At 45.4% G+C, this 26,362-nt stretch overlaps 1 protein-coding gene across 1 annotated transcript in view; it reads right to left on the reverse strand.

The window, feature by feature from the left end:
* LOC148532200 (uncharacterized) overlaps positions 1 to 26,362 on the reverse strand; it is a 79,566-nt gene extending 53,204 nt beyond the window's left edge. Inside the window, exons 1-3 of the mRNA XM_088468242.1 lie at positions 26,118 to 26,362; positions 19,747 to 19,840; positions 6,599 to 6,752 (exon numbers count right to left, since the gene is read on the reverse strand). Coding sequence (XP_088324368.1) covers positions 6,599 to 6,752; positions 19,747 to 19,840; positions 26,118 to 26,131 — 262 coding nt within the window. The 5' untranslated portion in view covers positions 26,132 to 26,362. The remainder of the gene's footprint in view (positions 1 to 6,598; positions 6,753 to 19,746; positions 19,841 to 26,117) is intronic.

Genomic DNA, 26,362 nt, shown 5'->3' on the forward strand with positions numbered 1-26,362 from the left:
TCGAACGTCGACACCAAGGGACACAATAACTGCATTGCTGAGTGGATGCACCCTCGGCAACTGTGGAGGCATATGCGTACTTACGTCTGCAAAGTGGAGATCTTTTCCGTAGACAGAAAGATACGCTGCTGTTGTGAATCCAACAGAGCTCCCAGATGTAGCATCCTTTGGGATGGGATCAGGGAGGACTTTTTCCAATTGATTAACCACCCGTGCATCTGTAACATAGATATAGTTAGCTGTAGGTGGTGGTGGTGAAGTACCTCTGGAGACCCTGCCAACAGTAAAAGGTTGTCCAGGTATGGTAACAAGCGGACCCCCTGCAGCCGCAGATGGGCTGTCATCACTGCCATAACTTTTGGTAAACACCCGAGGTGTAGTAGATAGGCCAAACGGCAGAGCCGAAACTGGAAATGTTGTTGCAGTACGGCAAACCTGAGAAAAAGCTGGTGAGCCGAAGCAATTGGAATATGCAGGCATGCATCCTAAATATCCAGAGACACCATAAAATCCCCAGGTTCCATAGCCAGTATTATTGAGCGTAGGTTTTCCATCCTGAACCGAGGTACCCTAAGAAATTTGTTCAGGGAGTTAAGATTGAGGATAGGCCGGTAGGATCCGGTCGGATTTTCAACCAGAAAGAGATTGGAATAACAACCAGTTCCCCTCAGGGGCAATGGGACAGGTACAATGACTTCTGCTTGAACCAAGGATTGTACAGCCTTCTGGATTTGTAAGGCCTTGTTTTCCTGTGAGAGACTACTTTTCTCGCCCATGTGTCTATGATGGTCCGACACCAACCCTGGTTGAACTGAAGAAGCCAGTATCCTCCAGAGAGAGGCCCGTCCCGTTAGGCTGAGGGTTTAACCTCTGACTTGGAAGCAGGATGTCTTGTACTTCAGGCCCGTTTCTCAGGTTTGACAGCTCTACTGGAAGCCGACGGCCTTGGGAAGGCCCGACCTGTGGGTTAACCATGAGGACATAAGGATCGAAAGGTGAAGGTGCAAGGCTTCACTGAAGCTGCAGCCGACTGCAGTCCAAGAACACCGCCACAGGAAGCGGCGAGCCAACATAGCTGCAGCTGAGACACTGGAAGTCAGGAGACTGATATCCAGAGAAGTCTTCCCAATATGTGTGGCTGCATCTCTGATGTTACCAACCAAAAAAACCTCTGAGGCCTCAGAAGCATTTGAGGGAAGGTATATAGACTTCCGGCAAACCCCCACCATCCTAACCTTCAGGGAAGAAATGGAAGGCATAGGTAACGTAGCATTCGTAATTAACCATATTACATGTCCACTGCAGGGGATGAGTTCCATTTCGCGCAAGGAACTTCTGGAAATGGATAACACGCAGCCAAATGTCTCCGAGGTTGATACCTCTTACCGGGCATTCCCCAGGCTGTAGCCTTGCGATCAACCAAATGATCCGATAAAGGGAATTCCGCAGAAGTAGCCCTTTATTTGTACAAACAGAGCCTGCCTGAACAGAGGAGCTGGTTCGTTATCCTCTATGACTCAGACGGCTCTGACAGTTCACACCAAAGCAGGAATAGTAACCCCAGACTCAGGGTTAGAGACATACGCAATCTTTCCGTCATCAGATGACATCTCAGAGATGTGTGTGGACTACGCTGACACCAGAGGAAGCCCGAAAGGCCTAGCGGCTTTCTCCTCCTCCAACAAGTCTGTAGAGCAGTAGAGGTAGCCGCCATCCACCCCTGGCGGGGGCACAGGAGGAATCTGCATAGCAGTAATCTGTTGTGGGAATTCCAGAGCGGGAAAAAAACAGACTGCTGTGGTAACTCCATAGAGGAGAAATCAGCTGGCATTAAGCGGCCTGCAATAGCCAGGACCTGAGATAAAAGGAAGCCCTTATAAAGGGGTTCCTGCACAGGGACTGGGACATTAGAAGGGCCTGGTGGATTATACCACCTAATCCATCCTGTACCATCTCCTCCTCACATAAACCGGCTACAGCTGACCTTTAAAATAGCAGAGTGGGTGCAGCAGGGCACACATTATTGTTCAGAGGAGCGGTGGACGGCAGCGGACACAGGATCGGAGCTTAAGGTAAGTTTGTGTGTTGGGATTATTTGTGTGTCTGTGTGTGCACGGCTCTCTTACAGGGGGCACTATTACAGGGGCCTTACTACTTGGGGGAAAATTTACAGGGGCACTATTACAGGGGTCTTATTACTGGGGGCAATTTTACAGGGACACTACTACTGGGGGCATTACAGGGGCACTACTACTTGGGGCATTACTACAGTGGGCACTTTTACAGGGGGCATTAATAGTGCGGGCAATTTTACAGGGGCACTACTATTGGGGGCACTATCACAGGGGCCTTACTACTGGGGCACTATCAAAGGGGCCTTACTACTGTGGGCCCTTTTACAGGGTCACTACCACTGGGGGCATTATTACAGGGGCATTACTATTGGGGGCACTACTACTGGTGACTAAGTACTTGGGGCATTATTACAGGGGCATTACTACTGGAGGCACTATTACATGGGCATTACTATTGGCAGCACTACTACTTGGAGCACTAATATAGGGAGCATTACTTTTGGGGGCACTATTACAGGGGCACTACTACAGGGGGGCACTACTGTGGGCATTGCAGAAGGGACACGACTACTGGGAGCACTGCAGAAGGGGTACCACTGCTGTCAGCATTATATGCAAGTGCCACTACTGCTGTAGGCATTGTACAAGTGCCACTACTGCTGTAGGCATTGTACAAGTGCCACTACTGCTGTAGGCATTGTATTAGGGGCACTACTACTGTGGGCATTGTATTAGGGGCACTACTACTGTGGGCATTGTATTAGGGGCACTACTACTGTGGGCATTGTATTAGGGGCACTACTACTGTGGGCATTGTATTAGGGGCACTACTACTGTGGGCATTGTATTAGGGGCACTACTACTGTGGGCATTGTATTAGGGGCACTACTACTGTGGGCATTGTATTAGGGGCACTACTACTATGGCCATTGAATTAGGGGCACTACTACTATGGCCATTGAATTAGGGGCACTACTACTATGGGCAGTGTATTAGGGGCACTACTACTATGGGCAGTGTATTAGGGGCACTACTACTGTGGGCAGTGTATTAGGGGCACTACTACTGTGGGCAGTGTATTAGGGGCACTACTACTGTGGGCAGTGTATTAGGGGCACTACTACTGTGGGCAGTGTATTAGGGGCACTACTACTGTGGGCAGTGTATTAGGGGCACTACTACTGTGGGCAGTGTATAAGGGGCACTACTACTGTGGGCAGTGTATAAGGGGCACTACTACTGTGGGCAGTGTATAAGGGGCACTACTACTGTGGGCAGTGTATAAGGGGCACTAATGGCATTGTGTAAAAGGGGCAGTACTGTGTGTCAGAACATAAATAAGGGACATTACTATGTGGTGTAATGTGAATCAGGGGCACTACTGCGGTGTAATGTGAATAAGATTGCGCTACTGTGTGGTGTAGTGTGAATTGGGGATACCATTCTGTGACCACACCCCTTTCTTTTGAGACCTTTCCTTTACCATGCCTCCCAACCATCCCTATTTTGGCGACAAAGTGTCCCAGATGGGGGGGGGAGAATGGTGAATAGATGCCATGTGCATGCATGCAGCATCTATTGACTAGAGAAAGAGACTGGGAGCATTCCCAGCAGCTCCAAGAGCACTGGGCATGTACCCAGCATGATTGGAATTACGGGGCGGTACTCGTGATTGTGGCTTTTTCCATGAGACCACACCCCTTTCCTTTGTCGGGTGCACGCAACTTCGGGCAAGGGGGTGCCAAAATGTATCTTCGCTTAGCAAAACTATTAGGCTTGGGCCGGCCCTGACCTGCACCATGGCACTATAATCAACTACGCAGACTCAGTGTCTGGTGGGCAATAGTGCTGTATACACTGACCCAAAAGGGAGAGGTATGCAGGGGGACTGGGCACCCGCTGGCCAGAGAGAACTGCGACACTGCCATTCAAGAAATTGGCCACCGGAGACTCGGGGGTGGCGTGGCCCGAGGAGGAGAGCAGCTCAGCCTAGCCAGACCACAGTGGAAAGGTGAGCTTTAGCTGAGAGGAGGAGCCGGCTGTTAGACAAGGAAGGTAGCCTCCCCTGGCCAGCGTTTAACCCCCGGGATGCTGGAGCATTTCAGTTATCCCTCCAGCCTGCTGTCCCTGGTGGCCTAGTGGAAGCGCAGGACTCTTTTAAAATAATAAAATCTTCAGGGGCTGTGTTAACCACGTGCAGTGACCCAACTCCAGCCGGGCCCCCAACGAAACTGATGTGCCTCTGGCCCGGGGGCGGGGTACAGGAGGGAGACCCAGTGCATCCTGGGAGAAAAGTTTAACTTCGTGGTGCCCCATATCATCACCTATACCCCAAAGTCTCCCTGTGGAGCCTACGGACCCTGAAGTAGAAAGTTATTGATTTATATACATTGTACTTCTCCATTGCTATGCCTAAAAATGCCAGTATAGATCTCAAGGCGAAAGTACATACATAGAACAACATATACATTGTTTGTATTTATCTATATTGTATCATCATTGCCAATCCATCATTAGTTTTTTTTTTTTTTTAATATACAGTATATTATTGTGATTGCTGCTATAATACCAGAACCATCATCCTGATTGTATAGCACCAATAGGAGTTGCTCCATATACCTTTTACAATTGTTTTTTTCCAAACTCCAGCTGGTGGGAGGTCCTGTTTCCCTCCTAGGGCAGCTTCCCTCCTTTTCCAGTACAATCGTTTTTACACCCAAAACACCCCACACACATTTCACACATTGTTAACATATTTGCAGTGGGTCACAGTCGACACTGACACATTATATATATATATATATATATTTATTTATTACACACACACACTCTCTGACATTAGATGTTACTACACAGTGTCGTTCTCATCCATTATTCTGCAGCATAAACGCCTCATACTTACAATGTGATTACAGTGCTGGGTGCGCTTCTATTTTCATGCCAATTACATGGGGTATAACCTTACAGCTTAGCAGGCCTCAGTTTACAGGTCTTCTCTATGATATCGGCACTAGTACACAATGTATATTAGAAATTTCAAAACTGTTCCACAAAACATTCTCCTATTCCACATTTGCCTGTGGAATTTTACAATTCACAGGTGCCAACAGGCCTAAAGGTACATATTCACTGGAGATTGGATTCTGTTGCATATATGCTTTTTAATGTATGCAAAAAGACTATTGTTCCAAGTCAGTCCATGCCTACATTATATACTATTATCACTCATGTTCTTGCTTTTCTCTAATGCTTAATGTTACTGTTTCAACACATTTGAAATTTATAGAATCGTCTTTACAACACATATAAAATGTGTACTCCGTGCATATGCACTGGATAAGTGCTTTCCTGCCTTAATGAAAGAAATGCATCGCAAACATCAGTGAACTACCCCACTAAGAAGAATGAATAAATCATCATTGTCCCAGTGCTAATAAATTCTGTATAGTGCAAATATAAACTGTACTGTAATGACCTGACCATTGCACTGCCAATAACACAGCTAAGACCTGAACTTTAACCAGCAGAATTTATCACATCTTTAGTGGGAGAAATAAACGTAGTATTTTCCGTTATACACATTTTGCAATGTCAGAACCTAGCCCGAATACCGGACGGATGTCTCTCAGAGAGTCAGCCACATGGGTATGGCCGAATCTGACAGAGATCTGTTCTCTCAACATTAGCCATGGGGATGGAACGCCCTATATGTAGATGCACCATAAAAGGTTTGTACTTTCTGAATGGTATAAAACATTTACAATTTACAACTATTAACAGAAAGATACTTTGCCTGAAAACAATAGATGCTGCTGTCCAAGAGAAAATGTAATAAAGGTACAGTACATAAAATGCATATAATATAGTATATAGCATTCCCGCTGGGCTGATTTAGTGGGGCGCCGAGCCCTGGCCTATTTCTAAAGGGCAAAAAAGCACCCTGCCCTCTGGCGTGGCGCCCCACTGAAACAGCCTGCTGGTGCCGTTCCCACCCTGGGGTCGCAGAGTCCCACGGGTGGGGAAAACTGTGATGTAGCGGTCACCGCTGGTGAATGGATGCTGGACACGTGCCCAGCACCCATTCACACTGACAGCAGCGCTTGGGAGCAGCCCGGCATTTCCGTAAGTGTCGGGGACGCCCCCAAGAGTGACAAAAAGGGGACGCGTCTTAAAGGCACGCCCCCTTTTCCTTGGCCATGTCCCCTTTTCGGGGGAGAGTACGCAGATGTGCCTTTGCTCTAGGTCTGGTGCCGGACCTAGAGTGAACACTAGTATATTGGGGCAGATGTATTAAGTCCTGGAAAGTGATAAATCGGAAATAAATAAACCACCAACCAATCAGTTCCTAACTGTGATTTTTCAAACAGTGTGTAACATGACAGTTAGGAACTGAGTAGCTGGCAGTTTATCACTCTCCATTTTATCACTTTCCAGACCTTAATACATCTCCCCCTTTGTGTTATATTGCTCATTTACAAACAAATGAACCTGGCTTTATCTCTACAGTCACTTTGTGCACTTACCAATTCCTATCAGCTGAATGAGAGACACCGTTGAATCTTCGTTGCTCTGCTGCACAAGGTTGTAGATGGTTAAGCCAAACACACAGAGAAGAGAAATGATGGTCAGACAGAAATAGGTTTTTATTGGCCATGGCAACTCTGCCCAGGGTTTGATCTGTCATTTAAACAAGAAAAAAAATATATATTAAAAGGACAAAGATATATATATATACAGTTGTGCCTATAGTGCCATCTGTAAAATATATGCCCACGCTGCCATATGTATCATCTGTGCAATTTAGTTGTGTTATAGACTGGTGTCAGAACACCTGCTGCACTCATTTCCACCACCGGAGACAGGCGGCCAGATGAAGTGAGACGGGTTAGACAGCCGGTAACAGAAAATCAGCAACTTAACTGCAACTAACTCCCGTGTGTCCATGTATAGCAAGCTTGAAGGGGCAGTGCCCGGTCAAACATGTTGCCAAGCTGAAGATCTAAACCTTGAGGCTCCTGTCAATGTGGTGTAAAATGCATTTCTATAGGTAACAAAATCCATGCTTCCAACTGAATCCCCAATCTGACAATAGTTAAGAGAACATATGTTAAAAGTAAAGTTGCCTTAATCAATGAAAACCTAGCAAATACCAGTCACTGAGGTTTTCATTTACTAAAAACCAGGCCTGCCCGGCATTATTATATGTGACAAAACACAACCCAGATACAGTTTGTTAATGGTGTTGGCTCTGCACTCACTGATAAATAAAGCAACTATAAGTAAATGGAGCCCTCTACTGGTAAAAGAATAAAATTATTTTATTGTTCCAAGAATGTTCTCAAAATGAAGCAAAAAGGGTAAAATATATGGGGCTAAATGTAATAGACTGCGAGACGGTGCCGACTAGCAGTCTATTACATTTAGTCCCTGGTGTCAATTTTATCTGCCCCCAAGGCTGTATTTTTATGTTCCAATAAGACTGTAAAACAAGATATAGGGTAACTGATGACACTACAAATACATTTGCAAGCATCAAGCAAATTAGCTTTAGGAAAAAAAAAAAAAAGCATATACTGTAGCTAATGTTGTGCTCAGTATAGATCTTTGCTTTAGAAATGCTATCCAATTTCAGTCCTCCTATCTCAAGTCAGTTACTCGAAGCAGAGAGCCATATGACACTGTGTAGGTCAAGCAGACACAGCCACTGAGTGCAAAAATACCAAATTATTATCAGTTATCTAGTTGTATTCATTGGAGCAGGACAGAGTACTCTAACATGGAATAAATATGTAATACAGACATGCCAAAATGGTCTACTGCACATGCGCCCTTTAGAAATACATCTGGACACAATTACAAAGAGGTCTCTGAAGAACTAGATGATGATGAAATAGAAAGATTAACAAAAAGGGGGCCACCAGTCAAATCAATTTTTCAACCCCAAACCTAAAACAAAAGTAGTAGAAACTGGTTTGAAATTTACCATGGCGTATTATAACAAATCTCTAAGTTGTCATGCCAGGTATCAGTAGGGGTGTATGTCTAGCAAAGCACAGAGAACCCGGCACAAAATTCCATTGTTCTACTAGATGTCCAATAGTGGTTTACCTCAAAAAAGGAGATTTATGATCTTACCTGGTTAAATCCTATTCTTCAGAATCCATAGGGGACTCAGGCATTACCATGGGTATAGGCTGGAGCAGGAGGTGTCAGGGCACCACCAAGTTAAAAACTTTTTCTCCCAGTAGCCCCAGCTCCTCCTCCCCTATACCCCAGCTAAGCCAGTTAGTTAGCAAGCCCAAGGCAGGAGCGAGAAAGAGGAAAAGGAAGACCAACACACACACACACACGTCCCAACACCCAGAAACGCCAAAGGTAGGACTGGAAGCAGAGTAAAAACCCTGCAAGCCTGGTGCATCAGGGTGGGCGCCCTGTGTCCCCTATGGATTTCAAAGAAAATGATTTAACCAAGTAAGACCATGAATCTCCTTTTCTTCTTCATGCCATAGGGGACACAGGCATTACCACTGGATGTCCCAAAGCTATCCAACTAAGCAAAGGGGACATGCCGGCGCTGCACTGACAACCCTTCAGCCACAATCCGCAACCACGGTAGTGAAGGTGTGAAATGAATAGAATTTTAGGAACATATGGGCGGAGGACCACAGGGCCGCCCTATCAAGTTGCTCAGCCGAGGCACCCTGGCGAGCTGCCCAAGAAATACCCACCGATCCGGTGGAATGGTTCATCATCACAGATGAAACAGGAAGGTCCGCCACAGCATAGACGTGACAAATAGTCAAACAGAGCCAACTGGCCAAAGTCCCTCTTGAAGGAGGCCAGCCGAGTCCGTGAAAGTCGTAGAACACACAAAATGAACCAGTCCTATGAAGTTCCCGGGTCCTATACACCAAGGACCAGGGGACCCACACAACGTCCAAAGACGCCTCCTCTGTAAAACAATCAGGTGGCCGAAAAACAGGGACCTCGATTTCCAGAATGATGAGAAACCTAGAGACTACCCTAGGAAGGTAGCCTAAGCGACTTTGAAGAACGATCCGGTCCATGTGAAAAAACAGAAATGTGGAGCGACAAGCTAGCCTGCCCAAGTCTGACACCAGCCGGGTAGACGCAGTAGTCGGTAGGAAGACAAACTTCCATGTAAATCTAACAAATGTCCACCGAAGGCAAAGGTTCAAAGGACAACAACTGAAGAGCCCGAAGCACTAAAGACCAGTGCCAAACTGTCATCGAAAGAACAAATGGGGGCTGTACGAAGAAAACTCCTTGAATAAAAGCCTGTACATTGGGCAACAGAGTAATCTGACTCTAGAAGACCAGAAGTGCGGTTCCACACCTGCAAAGAAGAAAGACACAGAGGCCCCAATCAAGATCCGCCTAGAGTGAACCCAAAAGGTAAAAAAAAAAAAACACTACTCTGGGGTTAAAGTTCCTGTTAGAACACCAAGCAATGTAAGCCTGCGAATGCGGTGAAAAAATCTTGCAGAGGAAGGCATACGGGCATTCAGCATAGTACGACTGATTGCACTGGAAAAGCCCTACATTCGCAGGACGGATGTCTCAATAACTACCCCGTTGAAGCGAGACTGTTCAGAACCGGATGGAAGCGGGAGCCCGAGACAGAAAAATGGACCTCCGAGGAAGACACAGCGGAGTGTCCAAGGATGAGGAGATCTGCGTATCAACATGACATGGCCAATTGGGGGCTACCAGGAATACCAAGCCACCCTCCAACATCAACTTGCGGAGGACCCGTGGAGTTGGCAAGATCGAGGGAAAGATGTACAGGAGAATTAACTTTCACCGGCCCGTCAAAGCGTACACCCGAAAAGCTACTGGAACATGGTGCAAACGCAGAATCTCAGCAGCCTATGGAAGTGCAAAGTATGGTGGTTGCTCAGTTCAGCTTAATGACTTAGCACAGGTGCTTGTAAAGGGCGGGGTTTACACTGAACACAGAAAAAAGGGATTTGCCCTCCAGCACACTGTAGCAAAATCAAAAAAAATACTTAAATCCTACATAATAATGCAAATATATGAATAAGCGCCAGGCCAATCGTCAAGGCTCCTCTATACTGGCGTCCCTAACATTAAGGGGTTCAAGTCCGAAAAGCAGGGTACCCCAAAAAATTACAGCCAAGGGCCATCCCTAGGGCATCACACAAAAAGGGGAAAAAAGGTGATAGTGAAGTGAAAAGAATAGATGTGTAAGGATAAATCAATAATGGAGCGTACACACGGTCAGATTTGTCAGATGAACGACTGAACGATTAAATGATTTTAAAGATTTGAACGATTTTACCAAAGTTTTGAACGATTTGAACGATTGAACGATTTTTGACTGCATTAAAATGAATGGAATCGTCCAAGTCTGACTGCAAACCCATCAGATGTCAGATATCGTTATCTGACAAACGGGAACGCGCATCGTTGATCGTCCGTCGTTCAGGCATGTCAGATATGAACGATTTTCCTTCAGATATGAACGACTGAACAATTTTTAAATCGTTATCGTTCATATCTGAAGGAAAAATCTGATCGTGTGTATGCACCATAAGTGTTAATGAAATGGGAAAGAATTAAAATGACAACTAAACAAACAATTAGAAAAGTGATGAAAATATTCTAATGTGAATTAAGTGGTGATGCCCTGAAAAAGGCCCAGCCAGAACAACTCTGGGGGCCCCACTCCCAAATGCTCACCCCAAAATAATTATTGCTACATAACAGTAGCACCCACTCTGGGTCATATAATTACAAATTGGTGTACTGCATGATAACAGAACATGTATAAGCTGAGAGCTAACTCACCTTACAGCTACCCCAGAAACCTCCACATGGCATTATAAGGACCAGCACTTCCTCCTAATGCTGGCTCCCTTCATACCTCTCAAAACTAAGGGCAAATCACTTTTGTTCCTGTGTTCAGTGTAAACCCCACCCTTTACAAGCACCTGTGTTAAATCATTAAGCTGATCTGAGCAACCACCGTACTTTTTAGCAGTTTTGAGAGGTATGAAGGGAGCCAACATTAGTAGGAGGTGCTGGTCCTTATATCATGCAGTACACCAATTTGTAATTATATGACCCAGGGTGGGTGCTACTATTATGTAGCAATAATTATTTTGGGGTGAGCATTTGGGAGTGGGGCCCCCAGAGTTGTTCTGGCTGGGCCATTTTCAGGGCATCACCACTTAATTCACATAAAATATTTTCATCACTTTTCTAATTGTTTGTTTAGTATTTATGTCATTTTAATTCTTTCACATTTCATTAACACTTTTGATTTATCCTTACACATCTATTCTTTTCACTTCACTATCACCTTTTTTCCCTTTTTCGTGTGATGCCCTGGGGATGGTCCTTGGCTGGAATTTTTTGGGGTACCCTGCTTCTCGGATGTGAACCCCTTAATGTTAGGGACACCAGTATAGAAGAGCCTTGACGATTGGCCTGGCGCTTATTCATATATTTGCAAATGTATGTAACTAATACCTCTGAATCTCTATTATGTAGGATTTAAGTATTTTTTTTGATTTTGCTACAGTGTGCTGGAGGGCAAATCCCTTTGTTTCTGTAGCCTATGGAAGTGCCAGGAAGGCGAAGTCCAGCAAACCTTATTGGAGGAACCAGGAGCTGAAAGACATCTGGGTGAAATGTCCATACGCCGACGTGAACAGCCTGGTGGAGGAAGTTCGCTTTCCAATTCCGAACCCCGGGAAAGAAAACTGCTGACAGAGCCGGAAGATGATACTGTGGCCAGCTGATAAAAGCAACTCGCCTACTTGAAGGTGTCTCGACTGCGATTGCATCAGAGCGATAGTTAATGTAGGCGACGACTGTCGCATCATCATTCTGTACCAGGACAGGACGATGCTGGAAAAGCGGCAGAGCCAGGCAAAGAGCCATGAAGACCACAAGAGGCTCCAGAACCTCTATCAGCAACAGACTCTCCAAAGCCGTCCACCGACCCTGAAAGGTCTGCCGACAGGTTACAGCTCCCCACCAGTGCACACTTGCATTGGTGGTGAGGAGAACCCATTCTAGAAGTCAAAAGGGGCGACCCATGTCCAAGTAGGAACCCTGAAGCCACCACAAGAGGCAGAGCTGAACATCTCAAGAGAGAACGATTTTCCACATCTTCAGCTGCAGATGAAAACAGTTCCACAAAATTTGAAGAGAACGGGAGAGCATATTCCACCCTGTTGAAGGCAAAGACCAGAGAGCCCAGGATCTGCATGCACGACAGTATTGAACGTCAGCAATGACACAAGAACTTGCGAATCCTGGCATGCAGGCCCCAAGCTTTTCTAGCGGATAGATGACCAGCTGAATCCTAGAATCCAGCAAGGCCTCCAGAGGGTACATCTTCCGATGGAGACAAAGAGGAATTCCTAACTGATGATCCCTCCATAGGACTGGAGGACATCCACTGTGAGATGGATATGTTCTGGGCACGGATCAGGTGGTCATCTAAATAAGGCAGAATCCTGGTACACCTGTGGCACAAATGAGCTGCCATGACTTTCATGAAGGCCCAAGGGGCTGTGGAAAGACCAAATGGCAAAACAAAAAAAAAAAAAGGAAATGTTCCACCCGGACCGCCCACCTAAGGAAGCTCAGGTGACAGAACATGCAAATTAGCCTCCTGGGTGTCCAAGGAGGCTGTGAAAACTCCCGGCTACAGAGCCAGAAAGATGGAACGCAGAGATTTAATGCCCTGTGTGAGGACTGAACTCACGACCTTCAGATTACAAGACTGACCCGCTACCTAATGCGCTAACAAGGCACCCTCCATTCGGAATTTGGGGACCACAAGAACCTGCTGAGGGCTATTAGGTTGAGGATTGGCCGGAAGGAACCGTTCGGTTTCTGAACCAAGAAGAGGCTGGCTGAAAAAGCCACTGCCCCATTGAGACAGTGAAACTGGAACAATTACTTTGGAAGCCAGCCAGGGAGTGAAAAGATACCCGCAGGATCACTGTTTTGCCTGTATTAACCTGAAAACCTGTGTAACAAAATTGGTTTGCAGGCCGCTTCTGAATGGCTAGAGCATAGACTCAGTAGACAACCCTTTCACCCAGGCATCCCAGGTGTTCGCTAAAGAGGTCTCAGAGACAGCAGAAGTCGGCCTCCCACGCTGGTATTCCCCAGGTGGAAACGTACCCCATCAAGCGGCAGGTTTGTCAGTAGACCTGGTGGTAGGGCGTCCGAGGCTGTTTAGCTCGGACCTGGAACCCCTGGGAACTAGAGCAAGGCTGGACCATGACTTTTCCCTGCAGATAAAAGAGGCGAAAATTAGAAGTTCACAATCAAGGGGCTGCCGCAGAAGGGAGGAAGGCCGTCCTAGACTCCGCTACCATAGTCACGTCCCGTGAAAAAGGAAGAGACTCTAGGGCCTACCTAGAGTCTAAGCCAGTGCGCCAGGGACGAAACTAGAGGGTTCGCCTAGCAGCCGAGGATGCCGACAACTTAGAGGTTAGGACACCAGTATCTACTTCTGCCTCTACAATTAAGAGGCCGCCTCACTAAAATGCTCAACTAACCACCAAAATTCGTTCCTATAGGTACCCGATATGAGGTCCTCCTGAAGGGCGTCTACCCAGCCTCCAATGACTTTAGCCACCCAGACAAAATCCAGGGCTTGATGTGCGATAGCATCTGCATGAGTATTAATACCCTTGAGAAAAGGTTCCCCTTCCTATCTGTCGGATTCTTAAGAGATGTCAAATTAGGAATAGGAAGGGTAGGGTTCATGACTAGGCAGGCAATGCGAGTACCCTGAGGAGTCTCCCATTTGGCTTGATCAATCTTAGGGAGCGCCCATGCCTCCGCTAAGAGGCCCTCCAGTTGCACAGACGAAAACATTTCTACCAAACCTCAGGTGCGGAAGGGAGATAAAGGAAATAAAATAAAAGGTCTCGGCCCCTGAAGCATATTGTCCTCGTGAGACCAAAATATAACCAGACAGGGGTGTAGAACTATCCAGCCTGGAGGGTCTGCGCCTGGAAAGATGCAGACAGCTTCGCTAAACCCTGCACTGATGAGACGGTACAACCGGGTGTGGCTGGGCCCCTGGTAAGGATACAAGCCCTGACGGAGCCAGTCTGTTAGTACACTGCAACATTACCTGCAAGAAGGACTGCATCCATAGTGGTTCCCGAAGAGAGAGGTAGTCCAAGTCAGTTCCTGGTTGGATGACATGGCAGACTAAACCTTCTGGCTTCGAAACACCAGACACAGAGCCCACTATGTTCCGGAGCCTGAGGATAAAGTACAGTGTTACAAATCCTGCAGTTGCGCAATACTGAAGCATCCCATAAGAAAAAAATAACATAGGCCCCCAAAGAATAAAAATATCATTGGCTCCCACAGAAACAAACAAAAAAATAAAACCATTGGCTGGCCGCCAAAAGAAAAAAAAAACCACATTGCTCTCCACAAAATCAAATCATACTGGCTACCACATCAAAAATAAATTTTCATTTTTCTAGACGTACCTGTCCGTCATCAGCTGCGGGTTCCCACAGTGCAGAGCTGTCAGCAGTGGCTGGCTGTTCGCAGGCGAGTGAGAGAGAAGGGCTGGCTGGGTGACTGGCCGAGGGAGGGTAGTACTGGGTGTCCGCAGGCGGGAGAGAAGGGCTGGCTGAGACTCTGTTGGGGCAGGCTAGACAGGCATCGCGCCGTGTGTGCCCTGTGATTTCATGCTGCCACGTATAGGCAGGTCATGGCCCGGGCGCGCCTGAGACAATCTATTGTATCACATCCATATACTGGAAAAAGTATCAATAGATATACAGCAGAGCCCAAGCAAGAGGTGTGTGCCCCGCGGTAGAAACCTGCACTAGAGACAGCAGCGGTGAGCACCACCCGAAAAGTGGACACACCCACCGGATCAAAGTCCTGACGGTGACCCCCACAAAGAGAACCGCCGGAAGCATCTCAGTCTGAGAAGTGAAGCCACTGAAACTCTGCACCACTTACACATCTGATTAGCGACACTGTAGTCCACCACTGCATGTCTTGCAGCTCAAGCAGCACCACAGGACCAGGTAGAACGCACAGCAGATAAGCGGGATGCCGCTTACTGCACACCATTAAGGTACTGTTTAAACTTTACCCTCGAGGTTGCGACCACCATTCGTCCACCTGGAGACTATACTAACCACTGCACTTGCATATAAACTTTAAAAGGCACCCAGATGCCTAGCAGCTCTGTGAAGAGTCAGTGACTTTCTCCTATACTACAGGAACTATTTAAACCTCACACCGGAGGTCACCATTGTTCAGTTCTGTATCCACTGTGGAAACTTTTTTACCCTTATTGTTCCTCACACCCTGTTATGTTGCTATAAAACAGGGTCACACAATTATATACACTGTTTGTCAGTGAACACACACACACACATTATATATATATATATATATATATATATATATACACGTACTTATACATACACACACACGTTATAAAGATACTATACAGCTATTCCAGGTCTCATCAGATTTTTTTTATTATACTCACACACGCCATAGATAGGGGTTGAGCACAGTAGACTTGCTATACTAATCTCCTTATCAGGAAGGTGGCACTCTGGAATTAGAGTAGAGGTTCAGCTCTCTATATATGTATAATAAAATGATCACATTATAAAATTCATACAATATAAAGTACAATTTATAGAATACATAACTAACTATATTTATTGTATGTATATGTTCTACTTATCTGGCTCCTGCAGTGCAATTGAAGGTCATCCAAGTATGTGTGTGATAACCTATTGTTAAACTCTAGTATTTAATTATAGTCCATTTAAAAGTTTTTACACTTGATAGATGGAAGCCGTCCTGTTTCTGTGTACAGCACACTCCTGAATCCTATACGGATTACTTATATCTCACATATGTGACGGAAGAGACTGGAGCGGAAATCTCTCTGTGGAAAAATATTCACAGCCAAAGCTGGTGCAGCGATCACAGAAAACTACTGATAATGGATAACAACTTTCAATACAGTTAATAGTCCCTTAGACAGTTTCCTTTAAAAAGAGCTTTTGGGTAGAGCTGGTGAGTAAGTTTATTGTACATATATTGCAGGTTATAAATATTTCTTTAAACCACATGTACGCCATTATCTTTCAAGGATGAACAGTATACGGAAAGAAATTTCACTTTTACTATGTAAATCACACGGATACATAAAGATATGCAAAGAATTTAGGTTCTTTGTGCAGAAAAACCCGTTAATCAAGTGTTTCTTTGAAACACCTGATCATCATACCACAGCTATTTATAGCATTTTGGTCTCACCATCGGTTTTACCCTATGGCTTATGTGCACAACCATGGGGAGGCACTGGGAATAGTGAACTGGTGCTGCAGGAGTTTCAGAGTGGTTTTCATAGGTCGGAACACAACATCAGATAGAGCTTAAAAAAAGCTCATATGAACGAGCACTGTCGGCAGAGCCGGATTATAAAGGGGGTGGACGGGGCGGTTGTCCAGGGGCCCCCACACATTAGGGGCCCCCACATTGTGGCATACATACGCTCTATGAACGGCTCAGAGTCCCGACATCAGTGACAGCAGTGTCACTGACTGTGGCTGATGATAGAAGCCCCGCCCCCTCGCTAACATACTGCCGCGATTCGTGGTTGCATGGGGCGGAGCCTAATGCCGTGAATTGTCCACCCCCATCAAAAGCCTGCCTGATGCTGGAAAATCAAGTTAGCGTGTGCGTGGCTGTGTGTTCTCTGTCCCTTCCTCTCTTGTTCCTCCCTCCCCTTCCCTTTCTCTCGCCCCCTCTCGGGCTTTCTCTCTCCCTCATGACCTCTCTATTTCCCCTCCCTCTAACACTCCTTTTCTCTCTCTCTCCCTCTGTCCGTCCCTCCCTCCCTCTTCCTTACCTTTCTCTTATTTGCTCTATCTCTATGGTGCCCATTTATTAAAGAATATTTGACGTAAACTCCACCAGTTTTCGGGGATTATACATCAAATATTAAGTATTCTACGGATGTATTAAGGAGGGACCGCAGCAGGTATCTCTGCTGGCACCCGCATACCCCGTAGGTTTCTATGGGGGATACGATGCTGCCACATTTACCAATATTCGGAATGCGATGCATACCAGATACTGGACCCCGCAACGCCGTTAGCCGCTGAAGCCTATGGACTACACCGCGCATAATTAGCCAACTGAGTTATCCTCCGGTGCCCTCCCCGGCTATGCATGTTCAGTAGAACCTGCACTGGCCGGCAGCTCTCTGGGCACATCGCAAGGACGGGCTCCTTTCAGAGATGATACATTCGTCCGCTATGATCGCATTTTGCAATGCAATGCAAGCATGGGCGGCACTGTCATGCCCTGATTGCGTTGCAAAAGTGATCATTAATAAATGGGGGCCCAGGTCTCACTCCCTTTTTCTCTCTCTCTTTCTCTCCCCCCCCTCCCCCAATTCGCTTTCTGCCTCCCTCCTTGGGCGGGATGCTTGATGAAACCCATTCGGAATGCGATGCATCCCGCCACTTTTCGCATGTATGCTGGCGTTAGCTGCACCAGTATGCATGAAGAACACTCAGTGAGAGCGGCCCTTTCCGCTGGAGGGACTTCCAGGTATATGACCCAGAATCCCCTCCGGCATCCTTCTGCGCATGCGCAGAAGGACACACACACCATGGGGGGTGCTGGGAGGGATCAGATTGGAACCCTCTCACAGCACTCCCAACAGATCGCCATCTTCACATCGTATTCCAGGGCTTGGTGCATTGACAAATGCGGTCAACCCGCATTTTGGGGGTTTGACAGCATTTCTACCATTGAAAACAATAATCACTCCGCTGGTATTAATTATGCTATAATCCAGTGAGTCTGCAATAATATGGTAAAAAGTCTGCTATCTATTATGCAAACAGGAGGCTGGGTTCAATTATACCACATATAGTTTATTCAAACAGAAAATAAATAAATATATACACATATATCTCAAATAAAAGTCACATAAATAACAGCAATAATCTCATGAGATAATTTGCATTCAGTTTCATGAAAGCATAAAAAGCTTAGGACACTGTTGTAATAACCAGGTCTAAAAATCACATAAGGTCTTTGTAATTAGTAGCAAGTCTGCAATATAATTTGTTAAAGACCTTATGTGATTTTTAGAGAGCAGAACCCAGCAATATTTAATACTTGTTTTATACACATATTTTAGTATCTAATTAAAGTTATATTTTAAAGTTGTAATCACAAAATTTTTATGCAATTAAAAAAAAGCCGTTTTTTTGTCTTTGCTTTGCTCTCTTGCAAAGAAAAAGAAGAAAGAGGATGGGAAATGTGTTACTACAGATGTGAGAGAATACTGTGTTACTACAGATGTGAGGGAGTGTAATGTGTTAGTACACAGGTGAGGGAGTGGAATGTTGTACTATAGCAGTGATGCATAAAAGTGAAAGATTAATGTGTTACTGCAGGGCTCGACAAATTTTTGTACAATCTAGGAGCCATCTTACAAGTTTAGGAGCCAGACCATCGTACATTACCAAAAGCTTGTATAGACCACCACACATGCCTTTTCAGTGCCCCTCAACCTCCCCACATGCCATCAAATCACCACACATGCCTCTTTAATGGTCATCAGATTCTGCAACATGCCCATACCAGCCCCTGTAATAGTGCTCCCAAAAGTAATGCTTCCTGTAGTAGTGCCCCTGTAAAATTTCCTCCAGTAGTATTGCCCCCTGTAGAAGTGCCCCCAATAGTAAGACCCCTGTAATAGAGACCCCAGTAGTAGTGCCCCTGTAAAATTGCCCCCAGTAGTAATCCCCCTGTAAAACTGCCCCTTGTAAAAGTGCCCCCAGTAGTAAGCCCCTTGTAAATGTGCTCCCAGTAGTAAGCCCCCCTGTAATCTAGCCCCTTTTAAAAGTGCCCCCAGTAGTAAGCCCCCTCTAAAAGTGCCCCCAGTAGTAAGCCCCCTGTAAAAGTGCTCCCATTAGTAAGCCCCCTGTAAAAGTGCCCCCAGTACTAAGCCCGCTGTAAAATTGACCATTGTAAAAGTGCCCCCAGTAGTAAGCCCCTTGTAAATGTGCTCCCAGTAGTAAGCTCCCTGTAAAGTTGCCCCTTGTAAAAGTGCCCCCAGTAGTAAGCCCCCTGTATTAGTGCCACGCGAACACACAAGAAAACCCCATAAAAACAGAATGCTTACCTTGAGCCCCGATCCTGCATCGGCTGCCGTCCGGCGTTCCTTGTAACTATGGGAGAGACGTCGTGACATCTCTCCCATAGTGCCCGTGGGGGAAGCCGGACGCTGGAGCTCAGGAGCGAGCTTCGGCTGCCGCTGCGGGGAGTCGGGCGCCCGCTGGCACAATTTCAGCGGGCTCCCGGCAAATGGAGCCTCCCTGCGACGGGCGGGGAAGGAGTGTGGTGGGGGGGGACCCTTGAAAAACCTGGTCGCCAGGACCAAAATCTTAGTCGCCATGGCGATCGGGAGCCCTGTGTTACTGGAATGGTCAGATGGAAATGGAAACAGTAAATATCTAAGGTTTACCTGGGTAAAACCGGGTAAATCGGGTAGACTTTAATAAACACGATCGAATGCCAACACAACATTTTTCATTCTGTCCAGAATAGTTGCATGTTGCCAATTAGTACTTACAGGGCCACATGGTGTAGGAATTAGCTCCTGGTGCCGCGGTCGCAGGTTTGGCAGAGGCAGGTCGCAGGCATCACTGTTTTCTGAAATACTAGACCTATGGAGGGGAACAAAAAATAAGCAATTTACCCAAAGCGACATTACACAAGCACAGCCCATGATCATTATAGTCACACATTTCATTTGCCACAAATACAATAGACCTATTGGTCAGCTCTTGCTATAAAACACATGGCTCTCTCCTAGGGCCTGTGGTGGCTATCAATCCCGCACTTACTAATTCAATTTATTTATGATTTTAATACAACTTGGGTGTGCAAAACAAGTATGAAAATTTTTTTTATTGTTGTTGAAGTAAATTATGCTGGACAAAATGACGATAGCATAGGGGTGGTGCCCTAGATTGCACACCCTAAGCACAATATGAGGTGCTACCTGCTGAGACTAGTAGTGCTGCAAGAAGAAAGAGAAAAAAAATGCAAGTGCACACTCTAACCATATCCTAATAATAATACTGCTATATTGCATCAAAGAGGTTCTTAGCATAATAATGGCCATAATTATGGGCCTGCCCACAGCATCCAGGTGACCTCTATCAGGCAGGTCCCTAACACTCCTATGGAACAAATACAGGGCACTCACCCCACAAGCCAACCCAGCAGAACCGCCCCACTGCATCACACTAGTGCGAGATTACAAGTGATAGTTAAAGAATTATAAAGAAACTCCTATGTGTTAAGTCTTAAACTGGGTATCCACTATACAATTTTCTCAAACCTGGTAATGTATGGGAGCAAATGACAATCGTCCATTTGCTCACAAACACTGGAAAATAGCCAAAAATGTTTGTTCAGACAAACTGGTTAAAACAAACAAATTTAACCAATTTGAACAATTTTGTTTGTCCTTTTTTCAATGTTTAAAACCGTATGATCAACTGTCATTTGCTCCCATACATTACCAGGTTTTCATTCCAACCAGCCAGATTGGACAGATATCCGACAGAAAATCTGATGAAATTACCTGGTGTAAAGAAACATGTTAGGAAGACTAGTGTATATAAATGTGTAGAAATCCCCTAAGAGCGCAAAATATATCTGGAGTCTGCCTTAGAAGTCAACCACAATAGAAAGTCCCTAAACTCCCAGAAGAAAGTGAATGGTAAAAGGCAGTAGTGATGACTTCTTGGCGCTCAAACCACAATAAAATATATATTAAAAAAATATATAAAGCCTCAAAGTCATATGATCACTACTAGACATGCCAATTAAAAGCATTTTATTAACATATGATAAAAATATCAAAAAAAAAGAGGCAGAATAAAACAAACATATAAAAAGATATCAACATGTAAAAAATCCAAATACAGTATGTGGATATAAAGTGCTAGATGTCAGATTATGCACAAATTGATGAAAAAAAGGGGGAATATCCTACCCAGTTGAGAATATGGAGCCACAGGATCTGAAATACAGGGTAAGTCCGGACTACCCTATATGGGCTCCAAAAGAATTTGTTCCCAGACAGGGAAGGTCGTCCCAAAAGTTAAGTACAGCATGCACAGTCCAGCCAACACGTTTCAAGCTTCTCCTGAGCTCTTTGTCAAGGTATGGATCCGTGCATGCTTGCAGCCCTCTTTCTATACCCTCACTTAATGAAAGGAGGTTGAAGGCAGGAAGTTTGCGGCCGCTGACTTCCGGTTTGTTGTCGACATTGTCCCGCGTGTAACCGGAAGTACACGCATGGTGTATACGGACCAGTGGAGACTTTTTCTTAAACCAAAGGAGTGGTAAGACATTTTGCCATAGGGGCACAGATATTGACATCCAATCTTGGACTTTTTCAGTATTTCACCTTATTGCGGAGTGAACAGTGTGGATACTATTTATAACAGCCGGGTCTGTTTATCTATTGCTCTTTGGGACATTGTATCCAAGGGTTCCATGAAAGATACCTTTGAATAAGGGTTACACTATAAGTCATATGACTTTATTATTATGAAAGATTGCTGCTTATTTGTGGATTTTTTGCTCTTAAACAAGAACCAGTTTTTATGTGTGTTATGAAAACATTTTTATAATAAATAACGTCATACAATTGTGTTTGCAGTTTGTGTGTGATATGGTTTCCAAAGCGCAGTTTAAACTAATATCTTAGTTGTTTTTTCTTTCTTTCCTTTTGTGGACTTGCAGTATTCCACTGTTGAACAGCTGCTAAATTGACCATATCTCTTTTAGGGATCTATTTACTAAGCAGTACTAGGAGACAGTGAAAAGTGATAAGGTGCCAGCCAATCAGCTCCTAACAGCCATCTCACAGGCTGTGTTTGAAAAATGACAGGAGCGGATTGGCTGGCACCTTATTACTTTTCACTCTGTCTCCTAACACTGCTTAGCAATTAGACCCCTGAGTCTACATTTAGTGCATCAGCACCAGCTGTTTTTTTTTCTTTTTCTTGTATGTTTTTAAGATCCCCTCAGTGTCACAAATGAAATTATTTGCACCACATGTTAATCTGTTAAAATGTGTGAGGCAGTAATGAATGCACTTGTGCACCAACTAGGAGATCTGTAAAACAAACTGTTAGGGATGAATTGATATAGACCACAAGTTCCCAAACTCGGTCCTCAGGACCCCAAACAGTGCATGTTTTCGAGGTCTCCTCACAGAACCACAAGTGAAATAATTATTTCCACCTGTGGACCTTTTCAACTGTGTCAGTGAGTAATAAATACACCTGTGCATCTGCTGGGTGACCTGGAACACTTGAACTGTGTGAGGTCCTGAGGACCAAGTTGGCGAACCACGGCTATAGACCATCTATAGGGCCAATTATTAATACTGTATAATAATACACCATCCAGTGCATAAGGAGACCAATGTGTACATATATGTCCAGGGCAGTGCAAGGTTCTTTTGCTGCTCCCCCTGACTCCCAAACTTGCTACAATTATCTGGAATGGAGCCCACATCTGTAATAAAAACATTCAGCTCAGACAGGATGTCCCTACTGCCGCATTTAGGGGTCTATTCATAGAGCTGAGAAAAGTCCTGTTTTGCGTTAAACAGGGCTTTTCTCTGCTTTCTGCCATTCATAAAGCAAGTTACCATGGTGAAGCTGGTCTCTTCTCCAGCGATGCACTTGCTCTATGCCCGATTAGCATCACCATACTATTGTATGGCGAGTGCTAGTCATGAAAGATAGCTGAACAGCATTCGCCATCTCAGGATAGTGAAGTGTGGTGTTCGTGAATGGAAAGGACGAGGAACTTGCCTGTCCTTGTGCCGGGCCCCATCCTCTCTTGTTGCTCCGCCCCTTTTTTCCTGTGAGCCATTGCTGCCGTAGGATTCACAGCAAGTGCCAGGCGCATACGCCGTTAAGGCTTCAAAATGGCGCATGCGCATAAGAGGGAGGAAAAAAATTCCAAAACCACCCTGGAGACAAGAGAAGACCGGACCGCACCTCCAGCGTAGACCGCATCGCTACCCAAAACAGGTGAGGGTACATAAATAGCTACTTATCTAAGATATAGATTGCATCAAACTGAGTAACCATACTGTACCGCACATCTTAATGAATAGACCCCTAAATGGCACACTGTGATCACTGGTCCTGTATATCCCAGAATTATTACACACACTAAACTTCGTATGATGTATATTACAGCTGGTTATGTGCTAAGTATGCCCTCTCCATGGACTGGCCACACTTGCTCTAAACTCAAGCATTTGGCCATGATGGTGTGTGGTGCAGCAAATCATGGCACTGCCGCTATAACACGAATTGTGCCGCCATGTCACCTGCACTTGCCCCTTGGATATCCCCTTCAGGATCTCCCAGAGGGATGGTCAAATATTTTGGAAAGTATCACTTAAGTTAAATTGTAGGGGATACAAGGTGCTGGATTGGCTCTACTATACTGTAGAATATTGCAACTAAGGTCATGGGATTGAGAGTAAAGCTGGGTACACAACATACGATTTGTACAATGCAACAATACATTGCACGCGCCATACACACTACTGTAAACAGTCCAGTGTACAACGGCGCGACGTGTCACCACATGCTGCATACTACAGCACCGTGTCGTTCATTGCATCCTCCCGTCTGCTGTGCAAAACAGAAGATGGCATAAAGTGATGAACAACGGCATACACGCTATATGATTGCACAATATATCATTCCAATCAGCGTCAGAACGATATATTGTATGATACATTGTATAGTTTGTACCCAGCGTCAGGAGCAAGCAAACTCCATTTACCAACTTCACTTCTTTTCATTTTTAGTTCACCCTAGGATTTGTTAGAATTTGTAAAACTACAAGTCCAATATACTCACTTGAGAACTAGGGACTGCTAACTGCACATCTACCATCTGTTAGCGTATCGGGTTATGCAATGTGCTACAGACAGCTACAACAGGTGTATTAATCCCTCGTTTTGAGGGATTAATACACTGAATCATTTTACACTATTTACTTTGTGTGGGGTGTTAACTATGGGGGCGATTCATCTGCGGACGCAATTACGGGAATCTGCGCATGCGCCTGACCTGTATTGCACATGTGCCTCCAATTGAAATTACTGGGAAAGGTCACCCATTGTTAAGTCATTTGCATGTTATAACGCACAGAAACTGTGTCTCACTAAACATGTGCAACGCTCACTGTTCAAGATAAAAATGAGCACCTAAGAAAACATGGCATTCGTATCATGCACAGTGGCATAAAAGGCAGGAAATACTGCATGAAAAGCAATCATGGAATATTAAGATAGCCTGTGGCCTTCCCTGGCACGGTGTAAACCTGAGGGCTGTTTTTGTCCATGCAAAATATATGGAGATAAAATGTAGTTCTGCTGCTTGTCGAGATGTGCAGAGAAAAAAGGACGTTTTCTCATTCACTAAAACTAGCATCATGTAAGGGCACTCTCACTGGAATCAGCATGATTTGCCGGCGGTTCAAATGCCGACAGCGGCTGCCCGGCAGGGGTGAAAATCCTGATCGTCAAAGGTAAGTATTTGCTAACCCTATTCTACCCCCCAACCCTCCCTTAGGGGTACCTAACATCCCCCACAAGTGCCTAACCCTAATCCACCCTCTAAGTGCCTAAACCTAACCCCCCCTTCCCCGCCTCCTAAACCTAAGTCCCCCGGGGGGTGCCTATCCTTAACCTTAACCTCCCCTAGCATAACCCCAAGTCCCCCCGGGAGCCCTAAACCTAACCCAACATCCCCCTCCCCCCCGCAGCTGTCTGCGCCCGGCTTACCTTCGATCGGTAAGCCGGGTGTCAGGCTCCTGGCGTAGGTCTAATGACAGGCGTCGAGATTTCAACGCCTGTCATTAAACACTTGCTGGGATTAGAATAGCATTTAGCAATTTTTGGGGGGCAAAATAAGTAGTTCCATCAAATTTGGGGTACACGAAGAGGGGCGCAAGCATATTTTAAAGTGGCTAATGTGAATTTTTTAAAAACGTAAATAATCCACCTGCCGCAACCACCTGCACTAAAAAAAAAAAAAAACACCTGGCGCATACTTGTGGATCCCCCCAGAGTCTATTTCGCTAGTTTACAAGTTTGTCCCCCAACTTTGTTGTTTTTTTTTTGCCCCCAAAATGAAAGTACTTTTTTGGGGTGTCCTAAGGTACTTTCTAAAAAAATTTTGATACAGAATAACTTTGGGGGCCTGTCTGCACCACAAAACCCCAATTCTGCACTTTTTCTCGCCACCTATTCATAGGTGATACTTTATCGCTGGTCCCAATGCATAGACTTTTCGCTCCGGCGACAAGTCAGAAAAATGAATACCGGGATAACTCAAATCGGCGAAAAATGCATTAATCGGCGAAAAAGTTTCTCCAAGAACGGCTTTTCGCTACCTAATTGTATACATCCCTAATTCTGCCTGAGTGCCACCATATTATATATAGGACTCACGTGAGCAGTGCATAATATATATACATACATACATACATACATACACACACATATACACACTCTACACACACAGTCCACCACAACAAAATCTCATTGCTGCATAGGGCTGCACTAGAGAACCTAGGTTACACAGAGAACAACAGTAGTTGTATGAGGAGAGGAAGTGGTGATGGCGGTATGTTGTGTTGCACAGTGAGTATACAGTAGTAGAGAGGCGTCCGCCAGCAGTATTACAGAACTTCTGCAATAGGCGTATGCTACATGTCGGGATTTGTAGTTTCATAAAGTGTCAATGGAAATTGTATCCATAAATACTGTGGAGCATAAATAGAAAAGGCGGAATGGCTGTGTCACCATCACACTGTGCCTGGCTATAGGTAGATCATACACACAGTGCAGGTGCCGGGATAGGATCACTACATAACGTGTGTCACCTGTGATCGTCCATGCTGCAGAAGCTCTGTGCTGCGTGGTCTCTCCGGGAGATGTGTTCCCTTCGCCCATACACTCAGACGGGAAATAAAACTCCCAAGAAATCACTGGCTCTGCCCCACTCACGTCACTTCCACGGCCGAGCACCGCAGAATTGCCACTCTAGCACCGGACCTTGATGCCTAGAATGACTGTAAGCTCTCTGTGCAGCACACAGCAGAGAAGCCCTGGCCTGGAGGCTCGCCTC

The sequence above is a fragment of the Taudactylus pleione genome, unplaced genomic scaffold (assembly GCF_031769625.1).
Source record: "Taudactylus pleione unplaced genomic scaffold, aTauple2 ptg000082l, whole genome shotgun sequence".
NCBI lineage: Eukaryota > Metazoa > Chordata > Amphibia > Anura > Myobatrachidae > Taudactylus > Taudactylus pleione.